Raw genomic sequence first — 22,507 nt, 5'->3', positions numbered from 1 at the left:
CACTACTGATTGAAACACTTAGACAGCACAAGATTTCCAGAGATGACCATTGATGGAGGCCATGGGAAAATGTTATGGTCATTTTATCATTATGGTCTCCTTTAGGAAGATTCTATTTTATTTTTCAATACGAAGTCAGATGCATTTGATTTTTGTTAACATGCCAAGAAGGCGCTTACTTTTCTGGCTCACCTGGTCTTATTATCTCTGTACTTAAAGGTCTCCAAGCAAATCTTAAATCATCTGTTCATATTTTACCCTTGTTTTGTCGATTTTGAGTTAGAATTACACTTCTGTTTTAATGTTAGTATTCTCTGTAATTTTTGTAACAGAACCATCTTTATCCAACATTTCTTGGAAGCAAAGGAATGTCTATGTAGTCCCTTCTTTTGTGTTTTGTTCATCAAAATTATCTTTTGATTGAAAATTTCTTTCATGTGAAAAGTTATAGACAATCATGCATTTCAGAGTAAAAATAATAACACAAATATTTATCATTCAATAATTTAATATATTATTCTGTCATTAGTTTTGTAAAAATATACATCCCCACTTCAGGTTGGGACAATGATATGAAATAATCTGCAGTAGGGAGACAAAATGTCTAAGCAGGAAAAAAATTCTCTAGGTATATCAGAACTGAAACTGCCCTCAGGTCAAATTAACATGAAATTGAACTTATTTTACAGGAAGAAATTTGAATTGTATATTTTAAAGGAAGAATTTTGTTAATTGTATATTTTACAGGAAGAATTTTTGGTAATTGTAATTTTATAGCTTGTGACCATAGTTTGACCTTGTACCAAGAATCTGCAGATTATTGGTTCACTGTACTGTATACCATGAAATGTTTGCGACAGTGACACTGTACTGTATACCATGGAATGTTTGTGACAGTGACACTGTACTGTATACCATGAAATGTTTGTGTGTACTTTCTTTCATTGTCTGGAGCTTTCAGATTATTTCGTTGGCGCCAACTTTTGTGGTTACCCCATGCAACAATAATATAACAATAACACCTACAACAATATCCGTTGTAAGTATATATTCGTGGTTCCATAGCAACCAAGAAAACTACAGAGTTTATACACAACAAGCGTTCCATGTTATATAGTATATACATGTACATTGTATAAGAAATCATGTCATAACAGACGTAATATATTTGTGACTCTGGATTGTTAATTTGGTGAGAATTTTCCATTACTGAGAATTTTGTTTACCTACTGGAATATTTCGACAGTGTCACACAGTCTCCGTCAGCCAAATGTGCTGCTGAGAAATACAATTCTCAGTTTGATTTGCCTTCAGAAACAATAATCCTATAGGAGACTTGGGAAACACCAATACAAACAGAAGGACAGAATGAGGCAGGGAGACAAAATGTTTGCTTAATTAGGGATAATAAATAATAAGTAAAAGAATACCAGCTAACACACAACACCACAAAACAATACATCACAGAATTAATACTGTTAAAAAATAGTATTTGTTGTAGTTAGGTAAATAATAAAAATAGATAATAGATATAACACCAAGAAGTCTGTACCAACAATACTGGTACTTACAACTCTCACAAGAAATTAGATTCAGACTACAATAAGTTAAACTAGAATGGGAAAAAATATAAAGCAGATGGAGTATGTAATAAATAATCTAAACTAAACACAAATCAGAGATTCAGAAATTCAGCATTGTTACTATTTTTGGCAAAAAATGTCAACTTCTAATTTTGTTACGTGTATCTACTTCTGATCGATTCATCTCATTAGTAATTGGATGTTATCAACCTTTCAAGTTCAAATATCTTATAATTGTAACAAGTATTTATCATAACTATGCTAATGGGGTTGCAGTGTAATGTGAATCAAAATGTAGGGGTTGATTTATTGTGCTAAGGAAAAGATCATATATTAAAGGAAATTAATCTTGACAATTTTTATTGATGGCATTGGGATTCAAAACTATATATTACAATGTTTTTGTTATAACAGAATTGAAAGCTCATGTTCTTGTCATAATAAATCTATTAAGCTAGACTACTCCTTTCAAAGGAATTGATAATCTAGTTCAATAACCGTTTTCATGAAATTAAGAATTTAGCTGACTATTCTGTTATTCATTGTAAGAGAAATCACAAATTTTGGTGGTAACTTTTCCCACAACTTATCAATGTAATACGTATCTATCATGAGGTGACAACATTTCACACAACTTGTAGTAATATGTATATATCATGAGGTGATAACATTTCACACAACTTACCAATGTAATACATATCTATCATGAGGTGATAACATTTCACACAACTTATCACTGTAATACGTATCTATCATGAGGTGACAACATTTCACACAACTTATCAATGTAATACATATCTATCATGAGGTGATAACATTTCACACAACTTGTTGTAATATGTACCCATCAGGACTTTTTATCCAGAATACAGTCAATGTCCTGTATAGCTTTGGACGTTTTGAGGAGAGCCTCACGGACGGCATTGAATCCCTGAAGTGTTTCCATACTAGTACTGTTCCTGGAGGCAGTAGAAGTTATGCCCCTTGCCTGACCTCCTGACCCTAGATATAAACCAGGGACTGCAGAGTTCGTTACTTGTTTCGGTGGTATACCGTAACCATGGTGATGGTGATGTGATGGATATTTCCAGAAGCCCATTCACTGGTCTGATGACCTTGAACTGATGCTGGAGGAATGTGTGAATAAGCTCCATAGCCATGATGACCTTGACTGGAATGTCTTTGACCTTGACAAACTTCACTGTCATATTTGTCCACATATCCTGAATGAGGGATGGATGAGCTCGGAAAATGAGCTCTATTAGAATATTGCACAATGTCTGAATTGGCAGACAGTTGGGAAGTCATGACAGGAACTTCCTGAGATGAAGGTGGTGCCTGTTTACTCACAGTATTATCAACAATATCTGAATAGTTTAGTCAAAGATAAAATAAAGATCACAGAAGTGGTATTTTGTTAAGAAGAGTCAAATTCTAAAAGTTATGCTTTGGTTCAAAGAATATTTTTGTAAATCCTTTTAATGTGTAATTAGATCTTCATGTAATCTACTAAACATTACAAATGATTATGATAGCTGGGACAGATCAAATTATTTTGGTAACTTTCTTTTATTAATTTAGGAATTCTACAAGTCAGAGTATTTCAATTTATTCAAGCAATATACACTCCCCATTGTCTTTATCCAAGAGGAAGTTAAACAATGTGGCATTTCTGTACATAATGTGTAAAGAGCCCAACATCAGACATGAAAACTGAACGACCAAAAAGGTATATACATTGTAATGTATACACACAAAGTTATGTTATCAATAGTAAACAAGGGGACATAACTCTACATTGTATCTGGGGGAGGAGACCTGATCTCGAACTATTAACTCATTAAGTAGAATTTATTTCACAATTGCTAAACAAGTTATATCAACTTAAATTAATCCTTTTTGTCTGTCTGGATGTGAAGGATCTGAATTACTGAGGCAGGAAATCTGTGTGGACAGATGACACCACATGTACAATCAGTGAATCAAACACTGGTTTCAATATCTACTTTTTGTACATGTACCTTGTAGGTGAAAGGTAAGTGTTTTACCACTGTGCCACCTATCCACGACACAAAGACCTTATCTTAGATTCAGCATAATGAGTAAATGATGAACTCTACGTAACATCTGAATTTAATTGTCGATGGATAGAGGGGACAGTTGAAGAGTAATATACTATACAGCTGATCACATCTAGGCGGGGTATCCTACTACCAGTAGAAAGTCGTAAGAAAGGATACAATTGAAACACTTGATCTTCTGTAGCTCCTTTGCTGCCATCCTGAAACATTTAACAGGTACAATTAGATAAGATATATCTATGCTCCTTTTGACCCAACCCCCAAACATCCATACATCGTCTGAACTAGGCCTTTATATAAAAAGAGGATCTTACACTTGTGGCAATGTAACATGGAATTTAGTAATAAACGAGTTCAATAATCTGATGTCACGAGCCTTTAATCTGTTTATTACACATCACTTGTATTTACGTGGAATTAGAATAGAAGTGAAAAATTCGAAATCTATTTCAGTATATATATAATCTATATAAGACAAGAGAACAGAGACTCTGTAGGTACATTATTCTCCACAGATAATATCACGATGTCAGCTTCATTGTGACGTCATGAAGAGTTTTGGAGGTCACAATGTTATTACACGTTACTTTATTTATGACATGGCCGTATGACATGGTAGAAGATAAATGATAAAACAGAATACTCGATACCACAGAGGAGAGAGTTTATGATTATACAGCGAGTCACCTGGTGGCTTATACTGATTTCTTTGTTTAACCTTATAATTAGCATATACAATAATTAGCATATAAGATAATAAGCATATAAAATGATTAGCATATAAAATAATTAGCATAAAAAATGATTAGCATATAAAATGATTTAATTATAGCATATAAAATAATTAGCATATAAAATAATTAAACATGAATTCTTACACATTGTGGGTGTCTTGTTTATCCCAGCGTTCATAGAAATCCTTCCTCTGCCCAGGTGAGCTGTTAACCCAAGCCTGCCACTCCATGGCAGCGTCCGTGTACCTATAGTTAGATATAATATGGCTGGATATTCCTCATCACTAGAATCAATACACACACACATACACACACAAAAGCTAGCTTGACAAATTTCTTTGTAATAAATACATTTATCTATATTCCAATCAGTCGAAATATACATTACTAGCTTTTGATTACTGTGTAGTATCTCTAAGTTATATAAACAGTTTAACATCGCTATATATGTAAGATACTTATAAATGACACTGCCCTGATATACACAATATAAAGTATATCACATGACCCCCTAATAAGGTCATAGGTCATTGGTTTCATCACATACTGTATTACTCCCACTTACCTTTTATAGACACCAGGGTGGTTGACGTCCACTATCTGGTAGTGACCGTTCGGTAGGAGGAGCTTACACAGGCCGGACTGTTTAGTGGTCATGTGCTGTTTTGTCACTAGAATGCTACGATTCTCATCTTCTTCCATCTATACCAGTATAAAATGTTATAAAGCCTGCAATTTATATTCTGATAATATATTCTTAATTTTTCATAAGGTACATTATTGTAGAAACGATATCACAAAATTTCAACTCTTTAAATAGTGAAGATAATTAAGCAAATATTTCTTAAATGAAAGAAGACAATTTACAAAAAGATGTCACCAAATCATTGTTTTATATGCATCAGCGAAGACAGAACCATTTATCAAATGTTTATTAAATTGATGCTTATGAAAAAGACATGTACAGTAATAGTGTCTCATATTTAAAGCCAAATTTTGCTGGGTGTTGATGTATTTTAATATTTGTATCAATACGTGGCACTTTAATAAACATATATATTTGAATCTAAATCTGACAAACAATACCGCAAAACTCCATTCCTAAAAATAACCAACATACATTCAATCAGAGACATACATACAGAGATAAGAAACATAGCTATTTTTCCGTTCAAGTGGTGGCTCCCTTTATTCGTGACCACTCAAGCGTATCCCTATTGAGAGTGCCTTGTCGCCTACCAAACACAAGTGAGTATAGGTAAATCGGGCTTTGCGCATGTGTATGTGTATGGATGTACCAGAACTTATTCGACATGTTCTGGTTAATCTGCCATTAAGTCAGACCAAAATATCGTCAATTTTAAATACACACAAAAATCACATCGTTTTATTTAGGCCACTACAAAAGAGATTTCATTATCCAATCACTATCATACTTATGGGATATAGTCTTGATGATTATGCACACTGTTGTCATTTATCCGTATTTTCGAAAATCCATTGGTTCCTATTCGACATGACCTTGTTTTGTAATTACGCCGCCATTATGTCAGACCAAAACATCGTAATTTTAAACGCACACAAAAAGCACATCGTTTTATGTAGGCCACTACAAAAGTTACTTCATTATCCAAAAACTATCATACTTATGGGATATAGTCTTGTTTATCATGCACATTGTTGTCATTAATCCGTATTTTCGAAAATCCATTGGGTCCTATTCAACATGTCCTAGTTTTGTAATTAAGCCGCCATTATGTCAGACCAAAACATCGTCAAATTTAAACGCACACAAAAAGCACATCGTTTTATGTAGGCCACTACAAAAGTTACTTCATTATCCAAAAACTATCATACTTATGGGATATGGTCTTGTTTATCATGCACATTGTTGTCATTTATCCGTATATTCGAAAACCTTTTTCGAAAATTGGAAATTCCCGCTGATCTTCCCTGCGGTGTGCTTGACTTTCATACTTCATACAAACACTTTGACAGCAAATTGTGATATATTTCATATTGATGACACTTCTGCACTTTTATATTAATAAAATTAAAGCACATCATTGGATCTGGGTGATGATATTAATTAGAAATAATCGATAATTATGTGTCTGGTTTTCAAGTTTTCTTGGCGTCAGGTGTAGACTGAACTGAGCGACCGCAAAGGATTGTGGGAAGGTCAGTGGCCACCATGTAGACATAGGGGCAAATAGAGAGCTGCAAATCTCTCTATATATGTCTCTGATTCAATGTATATAGAAAATTTCCTAACCCTAACTCAAGCCTCAAAGCTGCCCACTCTCATTTATCCTCTACAGACTGATAGGACTAGTTAATGTTTACATTCACAGACCTGAGTATCATCTACAGACTGATAGGACTAATTGATGTTTACATTCACAGACCTGAGTATCATCTACAGACTGATAGGACTAATTGATGTTTACATTCACAGACCTGAGTATCATCTCCAGACTGATAGGACTAGTTAATGTTTACATTCACAGACCTGAGTATCATCTCCAGACTGATAGGACTAGTTAATGTTTACATTCACAGACCTGAGTATCATCTACAGACTGATAGGACTAGTTAATGTTTACATTCACAGACCTGAGTATCATCTACAGACTGATAGGACTAATTGATGTTTACATTCACAGACCTGAGTATCATCTCCAGACTGATAGGACTAGTTAATGTTTACATCCACAGACCTGAGTATCATCTCCAGACTGATAGGACTAGTTAATGTTTACATCCACAGACCTGAGTATCATCTCCAGACTGATAGGACTAATTAATGTTTACATTCACAGACCTGAGTATCATCTCCAGACTGATAGGACTAGTTAATGTTTACATCCACAGACCTGAGTATCATCTACAGACTGATAGGACTAGTTAATGTTTACATTCACAGACCTGAGTATCATCTCCAGACTGATAGGACTAATTGATGTTTACATTCACAGACCTGAGTATCATCTACAGACTGATAGGACTAGTTAATGTTTACATCCACAGACCTGAGTATCATCTCCAGACTGATAGGACTAGTTAATGTTTACATCCACAGACCTGAGTATCATCTACAGACTGATAGGACTAGTTAATGTTTACATCCACAGACCTGAGTATCATCTCCAGACTGATAGGACTAATTAATGTTTACATTCACAGACCTGAGTATCATCTACAGACTGATAGGACTAGTTAATGTTTACATCCACAGACCTGAGTATCATCTCCAGACTGATAGGACTAGTTAATGTTTACATCCACAGACCTGAGTATCATCTACAGACTGATAGGACTAATTCATGTTTACATTGACAGACCTGAGTATCATCTCCAGACTGATAGGACTAATTAATGTTTACATCCACAGACCTGAGTATCATCTACAGACTGATAGGACTAGTTAATGTTTACATCCACAGACCTGAGTATCATCTACAGACTGATAGGACTAGTTAATGTTTACATCCACAGACCTGAGTATCATCTCCAGACTGATAGGACTAATTAATGTTTACATCCACAGACCTGAGTATCATCTACAGACTGATAGGACTAAACCATGTTTACATTCACAGACCTGAGTATCATCTCCAGACTGATAGGACTAAACCATGTTTACATTCACAGACCTGAGTATCATCTCCAGACTGATAGGACTAAACCATGTTTACATCCACAGACCTGAGTATCATCTACAGACTGATAGGACTAATTCATGTTTACATTCACAGACCTGAGTATCATCTACAGACTGATAGGACTAATTCATGTTTACATCCACAGACCTGAGTATCATCTACAGACTGATAGGACTAGTTCATGTTTACATCCACAGACATGAGTATTATCTACAGACTGATAGGACTAATTAATGTTTACATCCACAGACCTGAGTATCATCTCCTGATGGGCCTTCTGTGTGCTCCAGACAACTCTTCACTCTCCGGCTGAAGTCAGCGGTCATCTCTAAAGACGTGCGGTCATCAAACAGAATTCGGACATGTCCATTGGAGTAGGCGGAGAATTTGCCGTGGTTAGGGACACAGCAGTCCTCCAATAGTGTGGTAGGCAGCAGCTCCAGTTTCTTCTCCACATACTAAAACATTACATTATATCTATTCTTATTTAGTCAAAGAAGAGATATTAGTCTGGTGAAATTTATTAGAAAAGGTTGGTGGAGAAAAATTATCATTTGGACAAAGTGAGAATATAAAGTGAGAAAACTGCCATAACAGTTTGCAGACCTCTAAGTGTAGGTATCATTAAGAATTGATATACGTGATTCTGCTTTCAAAACTTTGGCTTGATTTTTGATGAAAACTCAGGATTATCAAGTATACAGTTGAAGGGAAATGATTTCTTTCATTATACTCCATGTAAGGATACCGTTATTATATACAGCACAGACAAAAATCTGCTAAATATGACGGTTATCACAAGCTCTGAATATTGGGCACTTGTTAATGTCTAAAGCAGATAATGTAGATACACTGTACTGAGGTTTATGGAATCTAACATGGGCCTGTTCCATGGACAGATTGGCCAGTCAGTACAGGGCTTACAGAGTCTGTTACACGAGGATGGAGATGTCCTTGGTAAGCGGAACAGACCCATGTTTGATTATTTTTCTCACATACTTGCAAGCTAATGTAAGCTTTTCTGAAAGTTTTTTATCATGATATCTACTATGCTCCTTGGAATCATTAACAACAAGGTTATTTAACGTAAAGTGACGATGTTACGTTGTTGTGAGCAGTGTGATATACCTAGTGTGTGCCAGCTGTCCTCCCCCCCCCCCCCCCCCCCCCCCCCCCCCCCCCTGGATTAGGTCAGTTTTGTTGACACATATACACTTATATTTATATTATAACTGACTAAGTTAACCCTCCTAACTGGATTAGGTTTGTTCTGTGGACACACATACACTTATTGTAACAGTTTCTCATGTAAAACTCAAGATATGTCAAAAACTTTTTCAAGTCTTACTATATGTTCATAGTCAATTTCATGTAAAAGCTGCATGAACACTTAAAAAAGTCCTAATTAGAAACTCTAAGACACATACCTTCCAGCAACAAACATCAGCATTAGTGATCATTTTGTCCTCCTGACCAGCCTGGCTTAGGAACCTGCCCATAAAAAATTAACATGTAAAGCAATACTGACAGGCACTCAATTAAACCATCTAATAATATAATATATATGTACATGTACCATACTTAACCTGTAATACACCCTAGGGGTCAACTCCTACCCGTGTCAGTTTGTGTGTCCCAGTAAGTTGAGAAAAAGTCTGGTGCTGTCATGATTGTGTAGGGCAAGACATTTTACCTTAATTGCTCTGGATGGCATGTGATTGGCCTCTGATCATATGTTGTTCAATGAGGTAGTCACCAACTACTACAAGAAAATTTCACCTCAAAATGACCATTGCTATTCATGGACCAATAAACCCAGTTAACAGAGAGGAGACAACACTGTTACACTGGCTCACTACATTGTCTATAGGGATGGGGTTATTGTCTAGAGGGATGGGGTTATTGTCTATAGGGGTGGGGTTATTGTCTAGAGGGATGGGGTTATTGTCTATAGGGGTGGGTTATTGTCTATAGGGGTGGGGTTATTGTCTATAGGGGTGGGGTTATTGACTATAGGGGTGGGTTATTGTCTATAGGGATGGGGTTATTGTCTATAGAGGGTGGGGTTATTGTCTATAGAGGGTGGGGTTATTGTCTATAGGGATGGGGTTATTGTCTAGAGGGATGGGGTTATTGTCTATAGGGATGGGGTTATTGTCTATAGAGGGTGGGGTTATTGTCTAGAGGGGTGGGGTTATTGTCTAAAGGGGTGGGGTTATTGTCTAGAGGGATGGGGTTATTGTCTATAGGGGTGGGGTTATTGTCTATAGGGGTGGGGTTATTGTCTATAGGGGTGGGGTTATTGTCTATAGGGGTGGGGTTATTGTCTATAGGGATGGGGTTATTGTCTAGAGGGATGGGGTTATTGTCTATAGGGATGGGGTATTGTCTATAGGGGTGGGGTTATTGTCTAGAGGGATGGGGTTATTGTCTAGAGGGGTGGGGTATTGTCTATAGGGGTGGGGTTATTGTCTAGAGGGATGGGGTTATTGTCTAGAGGGGTGCTGTTATTGTGTAGAGGGGTGCTGTTATTGTCTAGAAGGATGGGGTTATTGTCTAAAGGGGTGGGGTTATTGTCTATAGGGGTGGAGTTATTGTCTTAATGGGTGGGGTTATTGTCTAGATGGATGGGCTTATTGTCTAGAGGAGTGGGCCTATTGCAAGAGTTTGATAATGAAACAGAATTATGATATCAACTGGACGATAATAGACATGTCATATAGTTGGGTATATCATTCTGGTAAAACGTACAGTAGATACACTGTATGTACACTGACTGACAATACTAACATCAGTGTATATAATATTGTTTAACTTGTTACATCACATACCAAACTAGTGATATCCTAAACAGTTGTCTCATAAATACTGGTACACGTACAGGGATCTCATTAAGTTGTATGATCATACATCGCTTTATCTACCTGTGAGCCCTCTTGATCAGCTTCTCAATGGAGTAGGCTGCCTTTGGAGGAGTTGGTGGGGCCGATTTCAGGGAATAAGTTCTTTCTTCTACCTGTAAAATAATGACCATATATTAGTTTAAACTGTATTTCCTTCTCAACATATCAGGAAAACCAAACAAAACAAACTTTTTTTGAAAACAGTTTTAGCATTGACGTATTATATCAGAAATAACTGACTGATGATCAAAATATCATGATAATAAGTATTGGGATTATTTTACGGAGATATTAGTTTTAGAAAACACCTGATGTACCTTATCATGACCACGAGGAAGGACATGTTTGAAGAAGTGTCCAGATAGTCCCTGTGAAGTGATAACACTACCGTCGCCCGGGAATATTTCCACAACTTTAGTTGTCGCCAGTCTCACCAACCTACATCAAAAGTGAACCAGATCTTTATCAGGATGTAAACAACTGCCAGGTAATTTTCAGAAATGTCTGTCTGAATGTAAACAACTGCCAGGTAAGTCTCAGAAATGTCTGTCTGAATGTAAACAACTGCCAGGTAAGTCTCAGAAATGTCTGACTGAATGTAAATAACTGCCAGGTTAGTCTGAGAAATGTCTGTCTGAATGTAAACAACTGCCAGATAGTCTCAGAAATATCTGTCTGAATGTAAACAACTGCCAGGTTAGTCTCAGAAATGTCTGACTGAATGTAAACAACTGCCAGGTTAGTCTGAGAAATGTCTGTCTGAATGTAAACAACTGCCAGGTAAGTCTGAGTAATGTCTGTCTGAATGTAAACAACTGCCAGGTAAGTCTGAGAAATGTCTGTCTGAATGTAAACAACTGCCAGGTAAGTCTGAGAAATGTCTGTCTGAATGTAAACAACTGCCAGGTAAGTCTCAGAAATGTCTGTCTGAATGTAAACAACTGCCAGGTAAGTCTGAGAAATGTCTGTCTGAATGTAAATAACTGCCAGGTTAGTCTCAGAAATGTCTGACTGAATGTAAACAACTGCCAGGTAAGTCTCAGAAATGCCTGTCTGAATGTAAACAACTGCCAGGTTAGTCTGAGAAATGTCTGACTGAATGTAAACAACTGCCAGGTAAGTCTCAGAAATGCCTGTCTGAATGTAAACAACTGCCAGGTAAGTCTCAGAAATGTCTGTCTGAATGTAAACAACTGCCAGGTTAGTCTGAGAAATGTCTGACTGAATGTAAACAACTGCCAGGTAAGTCTGAGAAATGTCTGTCTGAATGTAAACAACTGCCAGGTAAGTCTGAGAAATGTCTGACTGAATGTAAACAACTGCCAGGTAAGTCTCAGAAATGTCTGACTGAATGTAAACAACTGATTAACCTAATCTGAGAAATCTTTATCTGGATGTAAATAACAAGGTATCTAATTCAATTTTAATTTTAACGACAGAAAATAGAAACCTCTTTCCGAGTATAAACAACTCATAGATATATAAGCAAAGTAAGTGATGGCTTATATAGATATTCATCCACTCCCTTCATCAATTAAATGAATCTGTTAAGGGTTTATGAGATATCTTGTACACTTTGCTCTGGGAATGTGTATGTGTACAAGAATTATTACAGGAATTTGAAAACTTAGTTGATATATTGTTTATTGCTTTTTCTATGAATAAAGAATCTTTCTTATTTGGTTTATTATCTTCATATGCCAACCCTGTTGATAATGAAATCATTATTATAATTAAATATTATATCTATAAAACAAGATGTTTCAACAAAGCTTTAAATATAACAGCTCTTGTTAATGATATCAAGGATCATTTTACTGTTCAAAAATATATCAACAATGGAAATAATGTACACAAAAGATTGATTTTTGAAAATAATTGGAAGAAATGGATGCCATTATTGGAACTAAACTGAATATTTTCCTTCTGGCAGTGTCGAATCTATGTTCAATTTTGGTAAAGAAGTTTTTGAATTAAATTATTTCATTTTGATATATACATCTCTATTTTTGAATCTCCCTCTCCTAGCTCTCTCCTTCCCTTCTTAACTCTGCCTTTTTTCTTCTTCTTTGTTTTCATGTACAAATTAATTATGTATGTATGCGTGTTTGAAAGTTTGTGTGTGTGTATGTCTGTAAGTGTGAGTGTGTGTACGTATACATGTGATGGTGTGTGCGCATGTGCTGTCTGTATGAACATGATGTTTACACGTAATTTATTAGTGTGAATATGATGTTTGCTTTTCTCCCTTTGCTGTTGTATGCATACAGTATATATTTACATATTTACATATATATATATATACCGTCTTTGTTTTCATGTACAAATTAATTATGTATGTATGAGTATGTTGAAAGTTGGTGTGTGTGTGTATGTTTGTAAGTGAGTGTTTGTGTGCTGGTGTGTGTGCATGTGCTATTTGTATGAACATGATCTTTGTTTACATGTAATTTATTAGTGTCAATAGGATGTTTGCGTTTCTGTCTTTGCTTGTGTATGTACTATGTATACAGTATCATATCTATATACTATATACCGTACTATGTTAATATATCTCTGGATATAAGATTGGATGTGTGTAAATGTATGCAGTATGCAATATGCGTGGGAATTTTATATACATATTTGGTTGATGTATGTGAGAGCAAGCAAATGATATATATAGATAAGGCTTTTGTGTATGTTTGTGTGTGAGTGTGTAAAGGAGTAATTGTATTTTATGTACATTGATGAAAATCTTGAATAAAAAGATAATTACAAAAAAAATATCTTGTACACTTAGTTTTGAATTTTGAAAGTTGTCAAGTGTGACCCTTGACCTTAGACCTTTATCAATGGCAACCAGAATGTAATTGGGTGTAGAACTATATATATACCAACATTATATAAGTGGGGGTATAGAAAACACTCACCTAAACACTACCCCTTCTATGAGAAGCACTTTCAGCTTGCCTTGTTTAAATACAGCTAGATTTCCTTCCAGATCTTTATCATCATCGTACAGGTACTGACCCCCAAGGGAGTGAAGGTGTTTTCCCTCACAGCTTAGAGGTAGGGGTCGTGGAAGGGTTGAAAGGACACACTTCTCTCTCCTAACAGTCCGAGGATCCGACAGCTTCTTTTTCGGATTTGAGCAAAGCTTTACTATAAATAGATGAAATTTAACAGGCATGAAAATGTCGAATAGCTGACAAACATTTCAAAGATGATGTTTACATAATTGATAAGAAATAACGGTTGTCATGTATACGCTTTTTATTAAAAGAGAATGAAGGATGAAATTATAATAAATGTCTGAAGAAGTTTCCTCATCTTGAATAAAACTGTTCTATTCTATTTACCCACAATACATGCTAATTTATTGTTCACCAATTGTTAATTTTCAACAAATCAAATAGAAGATAACCTACAGGCTTTCTGTTCCAGACTATCTCTATTGTCTAGTACAGCTCGGGCTAAATTGACCGGATGACTCCAAACCACAGGGCATTCCTCGCAGGAGTAGTGTCTTGTAACCCAAGAATAATGAGTGCGTGACTCAGGTGTCTCTTCCATAGAACCCCCTTCTCTGTCTCCTGATTGGCTTCCTGGACTGTACTCCTCCCACGAACCGACTTTCCTTTCACCTGATTGGTTCCTTGAAGACGGCTCATCCCATGACCTATTTGCTTCCCTTTCTGATCGACTACTTGGACTAGGTTCATTTGATTTTTTGCCCCAGATAAACTTCCCTTCCTCAAATGTTTTTTGAGTGCTCTCCTCTGTAATTTGTAGTTTAGATCCAGAAACAATTATGGGAGGATTTGAATTGACTTGTGGTATGCCATTTTGGCTATACTTAGGAGAATGTTGACTTCTTTGGGAGTCCTTTGTATTAGATACATCGTGACTAGTTAACGTCTCATCAAGAGCTGAGTCAACATCTTCATTTTTATTTTCTACAGGTGGGTAATCGAGAAATGACCCGTCGTCTTGATGTTGTTCACGTTTATGCTGTTTAAATGCAGCAGCCTTGTTGAGGACACACTGCTGTGACCTTGCCCCTTGGGTGTCAGTTTGAGCATAAGTGGGCGTGGAATACCGGCGATACTCCTCCTCCGTACAGGGGGAAGATTTCTCACTACGTAGTCCACTCACAAGACTGATTGGCGATATGCTGAGGTCTTCTGTCAGTCTATGCTGAAGGTCATCGGAGAGAGGACTGCTACTGTCTCCTTCCAAAGAATCTTTATTTCTTTTTAGTATCGCATGACCTTCATTTGACCTTGAACTACCACTATTTTTCATGTCATCATTATGTTTCGCTGTTATCAAATTGGTTTTCTGTACATGATGGTCATCTGTCCTTGCTGTAGCTGAGTTCCTTACCATCTCACCCGAGATATTCCTTATATTTTGACTTGTCCCCGCTCTATTAGAGTTTATCACATTTCTATTTCCCAAGCTCCCATTGCCGGGAGGGGCATTACATTCTTCATCTGATGGTATAAACCTTTCATGTCTAGAATCAATTTCTGTTGGTATACGATTTGTAGTAGATATCATGCTTTTGGCCTTGAACTTGTGTCTGACCTTCACCTTGGTTTTATCCTGACTAACCTTTGAGAGGTAGCAGACAGTGAAATCTTGTTTGTGTGTGGAGAGCACCATACTCGCATGCTCATCCTCAGATATTAACCGGACACTACCATCAGGTAGGTACTCGTATGTAGCTTTCTCAAGTGTCTGGGGCCAGGCAACATCCCTTATGTCTGCGTACAAGGACTGCAAATAAGTTTGTTAGATTGAAATGAATTGTTGGCCAAGTGAATGATGTCACGGAATAAGTCTGTTAAACATTAGAAGTATTCTGTTACTTCATGCTAAAAAGTTCATATTGATCTTATCTCTGGGGTCTACAAACAATGGACAGGTGTGTCAGTTTGATGCCATCTCTTGGGTCTACAAACAACGGACAGGTGTGTCAGTTTGATGTTATCTCTTGGGTCTACAAACAATGGACAGGTGTGTCAGTTTGATGTTATCTCTGGGGTCTACAAACAATGGACAGGTGTGTCAGTTTGATGTTATCTCTGGGGTCTACAAACAATGGACAGGTGTGTCAGTTTGATGTTATCTCTGGGGTCTATAAACAATGGACAGGTGTGTCAGTTTGATGTTATCTCTGGGGTCTACAAACAATGGACAGGTGTGACAGTTTGATGTTATCTCATGGGTCTATAAACAATAGACAGATGCGTCAGTTTGATGTTATCTCTGGGGTCTACAAACAATGGACAGGTGTGTCAGTTTGATGTTATCTCTGGGGTCTATAAACAATGGACAGGTGTGTCAGTTTGATGCTATCTCTGGGGTCTACAAACAATGGACAGGTGTGACAGTTTGATGTTATCTCTGGGGTCTATAAACAATAGATAGGTGCGTCAGTTTGATGTTATCTCTGGGGTCTATAAACAATGGACAGGTGTGTCAGTTTGATGCTATCTCTGGGGTCTGTGTGTGTCAGTTTGATGTCTACAAACAATAGACAGGTGGTCTACAAACAATGGACAGGTGTGTCAGTTTGATGTTATCCTTGGGGTCTACAAACAATGGACAGGTGTGTCAGTTTGATGTTATCTCAGGGGTCTACAAATTAAACAATTGATAGGTGTGTCAGTTTGATGCTATCTCTGGGGTCTACAAATTAAACAATGGACAGGTGTGTCAGTTTGATGCTACCTCTGGGGTCTACAAACAATGGACAGGTGTGTCAGTTTGATGTTTACAAACAATAGACAGGTGTGTCAGTTTGATTGTTATACAGGTCCATTTTAGTGGAGTGTATATGTGATCAACTTACCATTTCAAACAAGATTTTAGTTATATCATTGTATTGCAGAGCAAAACTGACACAAGATATTGTACAACACTTTGTTTATGATACAACAGTCTTACTGTTATATAGAGTATTTGGTGAGAAAATAAATTGACACCACATTCAAATTCTACACAAGGCCAAAAATACTGTAAGCCAATTTTCTTTCTTTCCTTTTACTTGTTATAATTATTTACTTATAAAAAATTTAGTGATAATACATGAAATTAAAAAGATTAAATTTCCACATTTCATACAGCCTGATAAAACTTGACTACATAGTCACAAAATTTTCGCCTGAGCTTGCCATACAAGATCACTGTGATAATGCTAGTACATACCACTAGCTGGTCTTGTAGAAGGAGGTCTGGGCATACATATGGCCGCTCTGCAAACCTGTTTCTGAAGTCGATTGCTTCTAAGACTTTTTGTCTGTAGTCACTTGTCACAAACTGACAGCGCTGACTTATCACCTTCATACCTGTATAAATCAGAAACTTCGTGTCAAGAATTCCCTATTATAATCTCATTGTAGGCAGATCAAGAGATAGTAAAAATTTTAGTAATTGAAGGAATTTCCTGATATTCTGTTATACTTATGGAAAATTTTAATTTCCTTAAGGAATATTGATGAAACTGGCCCTTGTGTCTAGCACATGATCCACCAAATTGAACCCCTTTAGGCAATTCTTACCCTGCAGTGTATTATAGTGATTATATGTACTCTATTTGTCCTATATTTTCCATAATCATAAACAATGACATATATATTAATTTAACATAAATAAATATAATTTCATCAATGGGGATCAATATTCAGCTTTGATCCTCTGATTACCGTGAGCTGGGTGGATAGTCTCCCCTGGACTTTGGTGATGTACAAAGGTAGAGCCACACGGAGACATCTTGAGACAGGATCCATCGGAGTACCTGACCTCAATAGCATCATTAGTATATAGAACCATGAGGACTGGGACTACAGGCATGGTGTTTGTACAGTCTCACTGTCAGTCTAGTGTTCGTACAGTCTCACTGTCAGTCAGGTGTTTGTACAGCCTCACTGTCAGTCTACATCAGTATATCCCTGTGGTACAATCTCACTGTCAGTCTACATCAGTATATCCCTGTGGTACAATCTCACTGTCAGTCTACATCAGTATATCCCTGTGGTACAATCTCACTGTCAGTCTACATCAGTATATCCCTGTGGTACAGCCTCACTGTCAGTCTACATCAGTATATCCCTGTGGTACAATCTCACTGTCAGTCTACATCTCCATGTGGTACAATCTCACTGTCAGTCTACATCAGTATATCCCTGTGGTACAATCTCACTGTCAGTCTACATCAGTATATCCCTGTGGTACAATCTCACTGTCAGTCTACATCAGTATATCCCTGTGGTACAATCTCACTGTCAGTCTACATCAGTATGTCCCTAGGCCTGTGGACTGGGACCAGGCAGGCATGGTGTATGTGCAGTCTCACTGTCAGTCTACATCATGTGGATTGGGACCACACAAATTAAAGATGTTTCCCTACCATGGTCTGCATCCCCATCTTTTTACCTGTAAAATATCACATTATAGAAGACTGTCTTAATTTTGAATCATTTGTTGAAATTCAAGATCAACTAGGACCAAGGGGAGTATATACGAGGTTTCTCATGAAATAATACAGCAATCATACAACATTTTTTTATGGACAGACAGACAGATGGACAGAAGCAGAGACAAATTACGGGCTATTTGAATATAGGCCGCCATCCAATTGATGATGGTGGGCTAAAAATGGACATTCTGTAAGACAGCACTGTGGCATTGTCCAACCAGGGAACAAGCTACAGTTAGAAAGTTTTATTTTCACTTCATTAAATACATCAATAACTATTTTTAACAAAACGTTTCCTTAATTGGTGTGGATATCATACACATATGACCCTTAGCATTCTAGTCATTCATACCGTAAACATTTCCTTGCCTTTGGCAATATATACTAGTTTAGCAGTTAGTTACATCATAACGATATCATTTATTATCTCTACCCCTGCTTCTGAAGCATCACACACAGACACGGTATATGGTCGATACATATTGACAACAACAATAGTAGTAACATGGCTATTTGTTAGTCATAAAGCAATACATTTTAACACAATCAGAACCACAATGTACAGTCAGATCTAGAAGAAATGATAAAGTGTACAGTAACGTATCCGTCAAAACTGGTAACGCTTAGTCTAATATTCAGAGAATCGAAATCGTTTCATGATCTATCACAGTCTAGCATTGGTTATAACGAATGCTCATTTTCCTTCGAAATATTCGAGTGTTACCACTTAGGATGACATACTATATAGTCTGTACACTAATCGTCGAAATGTAAACAAGTTCATGCCTTCCGCCTTCGGCCATCTTGAAATCTGATTGAGCGTGTCTGAACTTGATCGGCCAATCAGAAAAGTTTATTTTGTGACAAAGGGAAATAACTCTTACAGTCTTAGAAGTACCTATGCAAGATTTCAAACCATTTATAGCGATAAATAAATTAATAGATATATCGATAGATAGATTTCTTTAGCTAAATAAATAAAAACAACAGCAGGACTCCAAGTACCATTACATTATGTAAAACTCAAACGACATGGAAATTATGATTAAATGGTTTTTTTATTATTATTATCCAAGTCAGTAGGTTTAGATAAATGGTGGAGGGAATGCCTATACCTCCTGATGAACACCTAAAAAACAACGACCAAAAAGAACCATCTAAGCTAACTATTTCGATAATTACATCACATCAAATATTGTTGAAAAAGTCAACCAAAATATAAAGCCTCACGCAGTGTCTGCACACAACTGGACTGGAACCACTTGGAGGATTACAAACGAACTTTGGTGCAATAAATGTAAAAGAAAATATACAAATGCTGCACCCTAAATTATCTGAACATTGTTTGAAACTACAAATGCGCAATTTCGCTTCCATCCATTGCGTGTCAAATTTTGTATAGATTTAAATCAATCGTGATGTTATGAAATTAAAATACAAATTTCAAAAAGTGTAATTCTTTTACATTATTTAGGTTTTTTTTCTGTGGTATATAATCTCATGCGCTTTATCGCTATTAAATATATAAAAAAAATGTTACACTAGATCTCATACTTTTTGGGGACGATACATTATCCATAAATGAAAACAAGATTGTCTTTGAAGCAGTTCAGAACTATATTTTGAAAACTAACAGATTTTCAACTGTTGAATAATATGTCATTGATCAGTACAAGTTAAAACAAAACCCAAAAATACCCCTCTTTACTCCTTTCCTTCCTCTCTTCCACCTTAATTTTCTCCCTTCCATTATATCTTAGTGTTCTCTGTCATCCTGTTTAAACTGTCCCAATTGTATGGTTTTCACTGTTAAATGCATTGTTGACTTAATTATGCTGTCCGTTTTTCAATTCCTTATTTATTTATAGGTGATAGATTTATATAAGTGTCTTAGACACTTGTTTCTATTTTCCTTTAATTTAGTATTGTATGCAATGTAATGTACTTAAGATATTTGAATAAAATAAGGTTTAAACTAAATATAAAAATAAAGAAAAATACTAAAAGAAAAAAGGGGAAGTAACTTATCCTACACAGAGATCTATTATAGATATTGATGAAGGTCTCATTCTTACAGGGACGTATTTGCCAGGTTTGTGTGACATAAATATTAAAAAGACACTGCTAGTTTGAATTTCCGTCGCATTGCTTTCTGTAGATTTGTTGTTTTTCTGACCTCTTTTGTGTCGCACGGTGCGATCTCAAGATACTTAACGGGTGGTAGTTATGTATAAGCTGTGTGTACGTAGGTTTTGAAGCAGAAACCAACGAAAGACCAAATCTATAAGTTTCTTGCACAGCATGTTTCCTTTTACATGTTTTAAGAACTTATGTTACACGACGTAAATCATATCGGGTAAGGATTCGTCCCACTACATACACATCTCCAAAGAAATGTGATTCCCTACAATGCATAGGAGGTTTCCTTTTGGGAAAGTGGGATATAGTCCTCACTAGCTGCGATAACGTAGCTCTGGACGACGGACGAACAATTTCTGACAGATGGTCGTCGTCAGAAGGCTGGGTATGAATATCCGTTCTAAGTCCTCACTAGCTCCAAAGAGTGATTTTGTCTCTCAATACGCACGATGTCCTCTGGTTCTTTTCTAAATGCCGTGACGAATAATTCATTTTTGTCGGTAATTTAGATTTCCTTCTCTATCCTGAATGCTTGTATCATGTCAATTGTGTTCCGTTGTGTGGTATCGCAGTGATTTTACCCCGTGTTGGTACCCATTCTTTGAGAATTTTCTAAAGCTAATTGATTTACGATGCCTTTTTTTTTTTTTTACATATTCAACGTCTGACCTAATTACTACATGTAGTCCTTTATAAATTGCCAAAAACATTTCCCTGTCCATATAATAGTGAAAGATTCGGAGTAGCGACCCAGGCGATTGGTTTGGCCTGGCCACACTCACAGCGATGACCTTGGTAAGTTTGTAAGTTGTAATGAATTAATGGTGTCAATCTTCTGACATTGTGTTTTAACCGTAGATGACGTTGATGTAGTTTATCAGGCGCAAACAAAATTCGATACCTTGATAATTTACTGACGTGGCCAGTTTCTGGATCAATAGAAACAAATTCGGTTATATTGTTTAAGCATATTTGCTTTCCACTTGTTATGTGGTATTGTTTATCCAGCTCCCATTTCACTGATCATTTTGGTTTCAGATTTTACTTATTTCCAAAAACTTATTTCTTGACCTCATCAGTAATCTTCCTTTTAATATATCATTTTTTGCCGTTTTCCTCTGATTGCATGTATTGGTACCATTTCTGTTTCTTGATGATCTCGATAGCGTCGTGTCGTTGGTGTAACTATTGTCTTTGTTTTCTATCCGAATTAAGTTCTTCGGCACATGTCTTCTGTCATCCTCATTAAAGTTATTTTTGAAAGGTAACATACTTTCTCAGTAGATTTTTTTTTATTCAAACACGTCCTCCTATTTTATGGATTTTCGCTTTCCTCGCGTGCCATTACAATCTCTATAATACCTGTAGGATCAGACTCTGCAACCTTTCGGTCTTCTCGCGTGCCATTATAATCTCTATAGTACCTGTAGGATCAGACTTTGGAACCTTTCGGTCTTCTCGCGTGCCATTATAATCTCTATAGTAGCTGTACATGTAGGTCAAGTCTTTGAGAGTAAAATAACATAATTGTTTATATTTTTCGTTGTTTTTAAACCAGGGCCTGCATTCGTGAAACCCAACTCATGCTCTCAGGCTCAAATATTGTTGAAGATAACTTTTTTTTTTAAAGTTTTCAATAGTTTGAAGAAATTTCGGAAAACTTTCAGTGGGATATCATTTTCGATTATTCATGTAAACATATTTTTATTGCTTCAAATATAAGCATGAGGATTGGGAACAAGCTATACAACTTATTAAAGCCCTCTCCTCCAAACATTGTTACAACAATGTGACACAAACAATGGACATTTACATTAATTTTACGATTGACAAATTAGAAAAGGAAGACTAAAGTGGGAAAGTGAATGGAAAACAGATAATTATACAATAATTAATTTATGTCTAACAAATATATTTGATTTACACACAATAAC

The 22,507-nt window shown here is 36.3% G+C and overlaps 1 protein-coding gene across 1 annotated transcript; it reads right to left on the bottom strand.

Annotated features, from left to right (window-relative positions):
- Window positions 1–490: 490 nt before the first annotated feature.
- Window positions 491–19,245, bottom strand: LOC117342480 (uncharacterized protein C5orf34 homolog). Its single transcript, XM_033904646.1, has 13 exons — window positions 19,176–19,245; window positions 17,662–18,391; window positions 17,165–17,304; window positions 14,377–15,730; window positions 13,879–14,110; window positions 11,284–11,404; window positions 10,988–11,079; window positions 9,491–9,554; window positions 8,315–8,521; window positions 4,964–5,100; window positions 4,543–4,644; window positions 3,824–3,864; window positions 491–2,950 (listed from the first exon to the last, which is right to left on the bottom strand). Exons 2-13 carry the CDS (start codon window positions 17,807–17,809, stop codon window positions 2,616–2,618), a joined length of 2,973 nt encoding a protein of 990 aa, XP_033760537.1. The 5' UTR covers window positions 17,810–18,391; window positions 19,176–19,245; the 3' UTR covers window positions 491–2,615.
- Between the last annotated feature and the right edge of the window lie 3,262 nt (window positions 19,246–22,507).

This window comes from Pecten maximus, chromosome 14 (genome assembly GCF_902652985.1).
Source record: "Pecten maximus chromosome 14, xPecMax1.1, whole genome shotgun sequence".
Taxonomy (NCBI): domain Eukaryota; kingdom Metazoa; phylum Mollusca; class Bivalvia; order Pectinida; family Pectinidae; genus Pecten; species Pecten maximus.
The sequence above is the reverse complement of the archived record's forward strand: the minus strand, read 5'-3'. Positions and strand labels throughout refer to the sequence as shown.

Excerpts from the sequence above, each read along its gene's own strand:
- LOC117342480 (XM_033904646.1), bottom strand. The coding sequence starts at position 17,809 with ATGCCTGTAGTCCCAGTCCTCATGGTTCTATATACTAATGATGCTATT. Across the intron at positions 11,080-11,283 it reads TTCCTCGTGGTCATGATAAG|GTAGAAGAAAGAACTTATTC; the intron begins GTACATCAGGTG and ends ATTATTTTACAG. Across the intron at positions 3,865-4,542 it reads AAACAAGACACCCACAATGT|GATGGCAGCAAAGGAGCTAC; the intron begins GTAAGAATTCAT and ends TAAATGTTTCAG.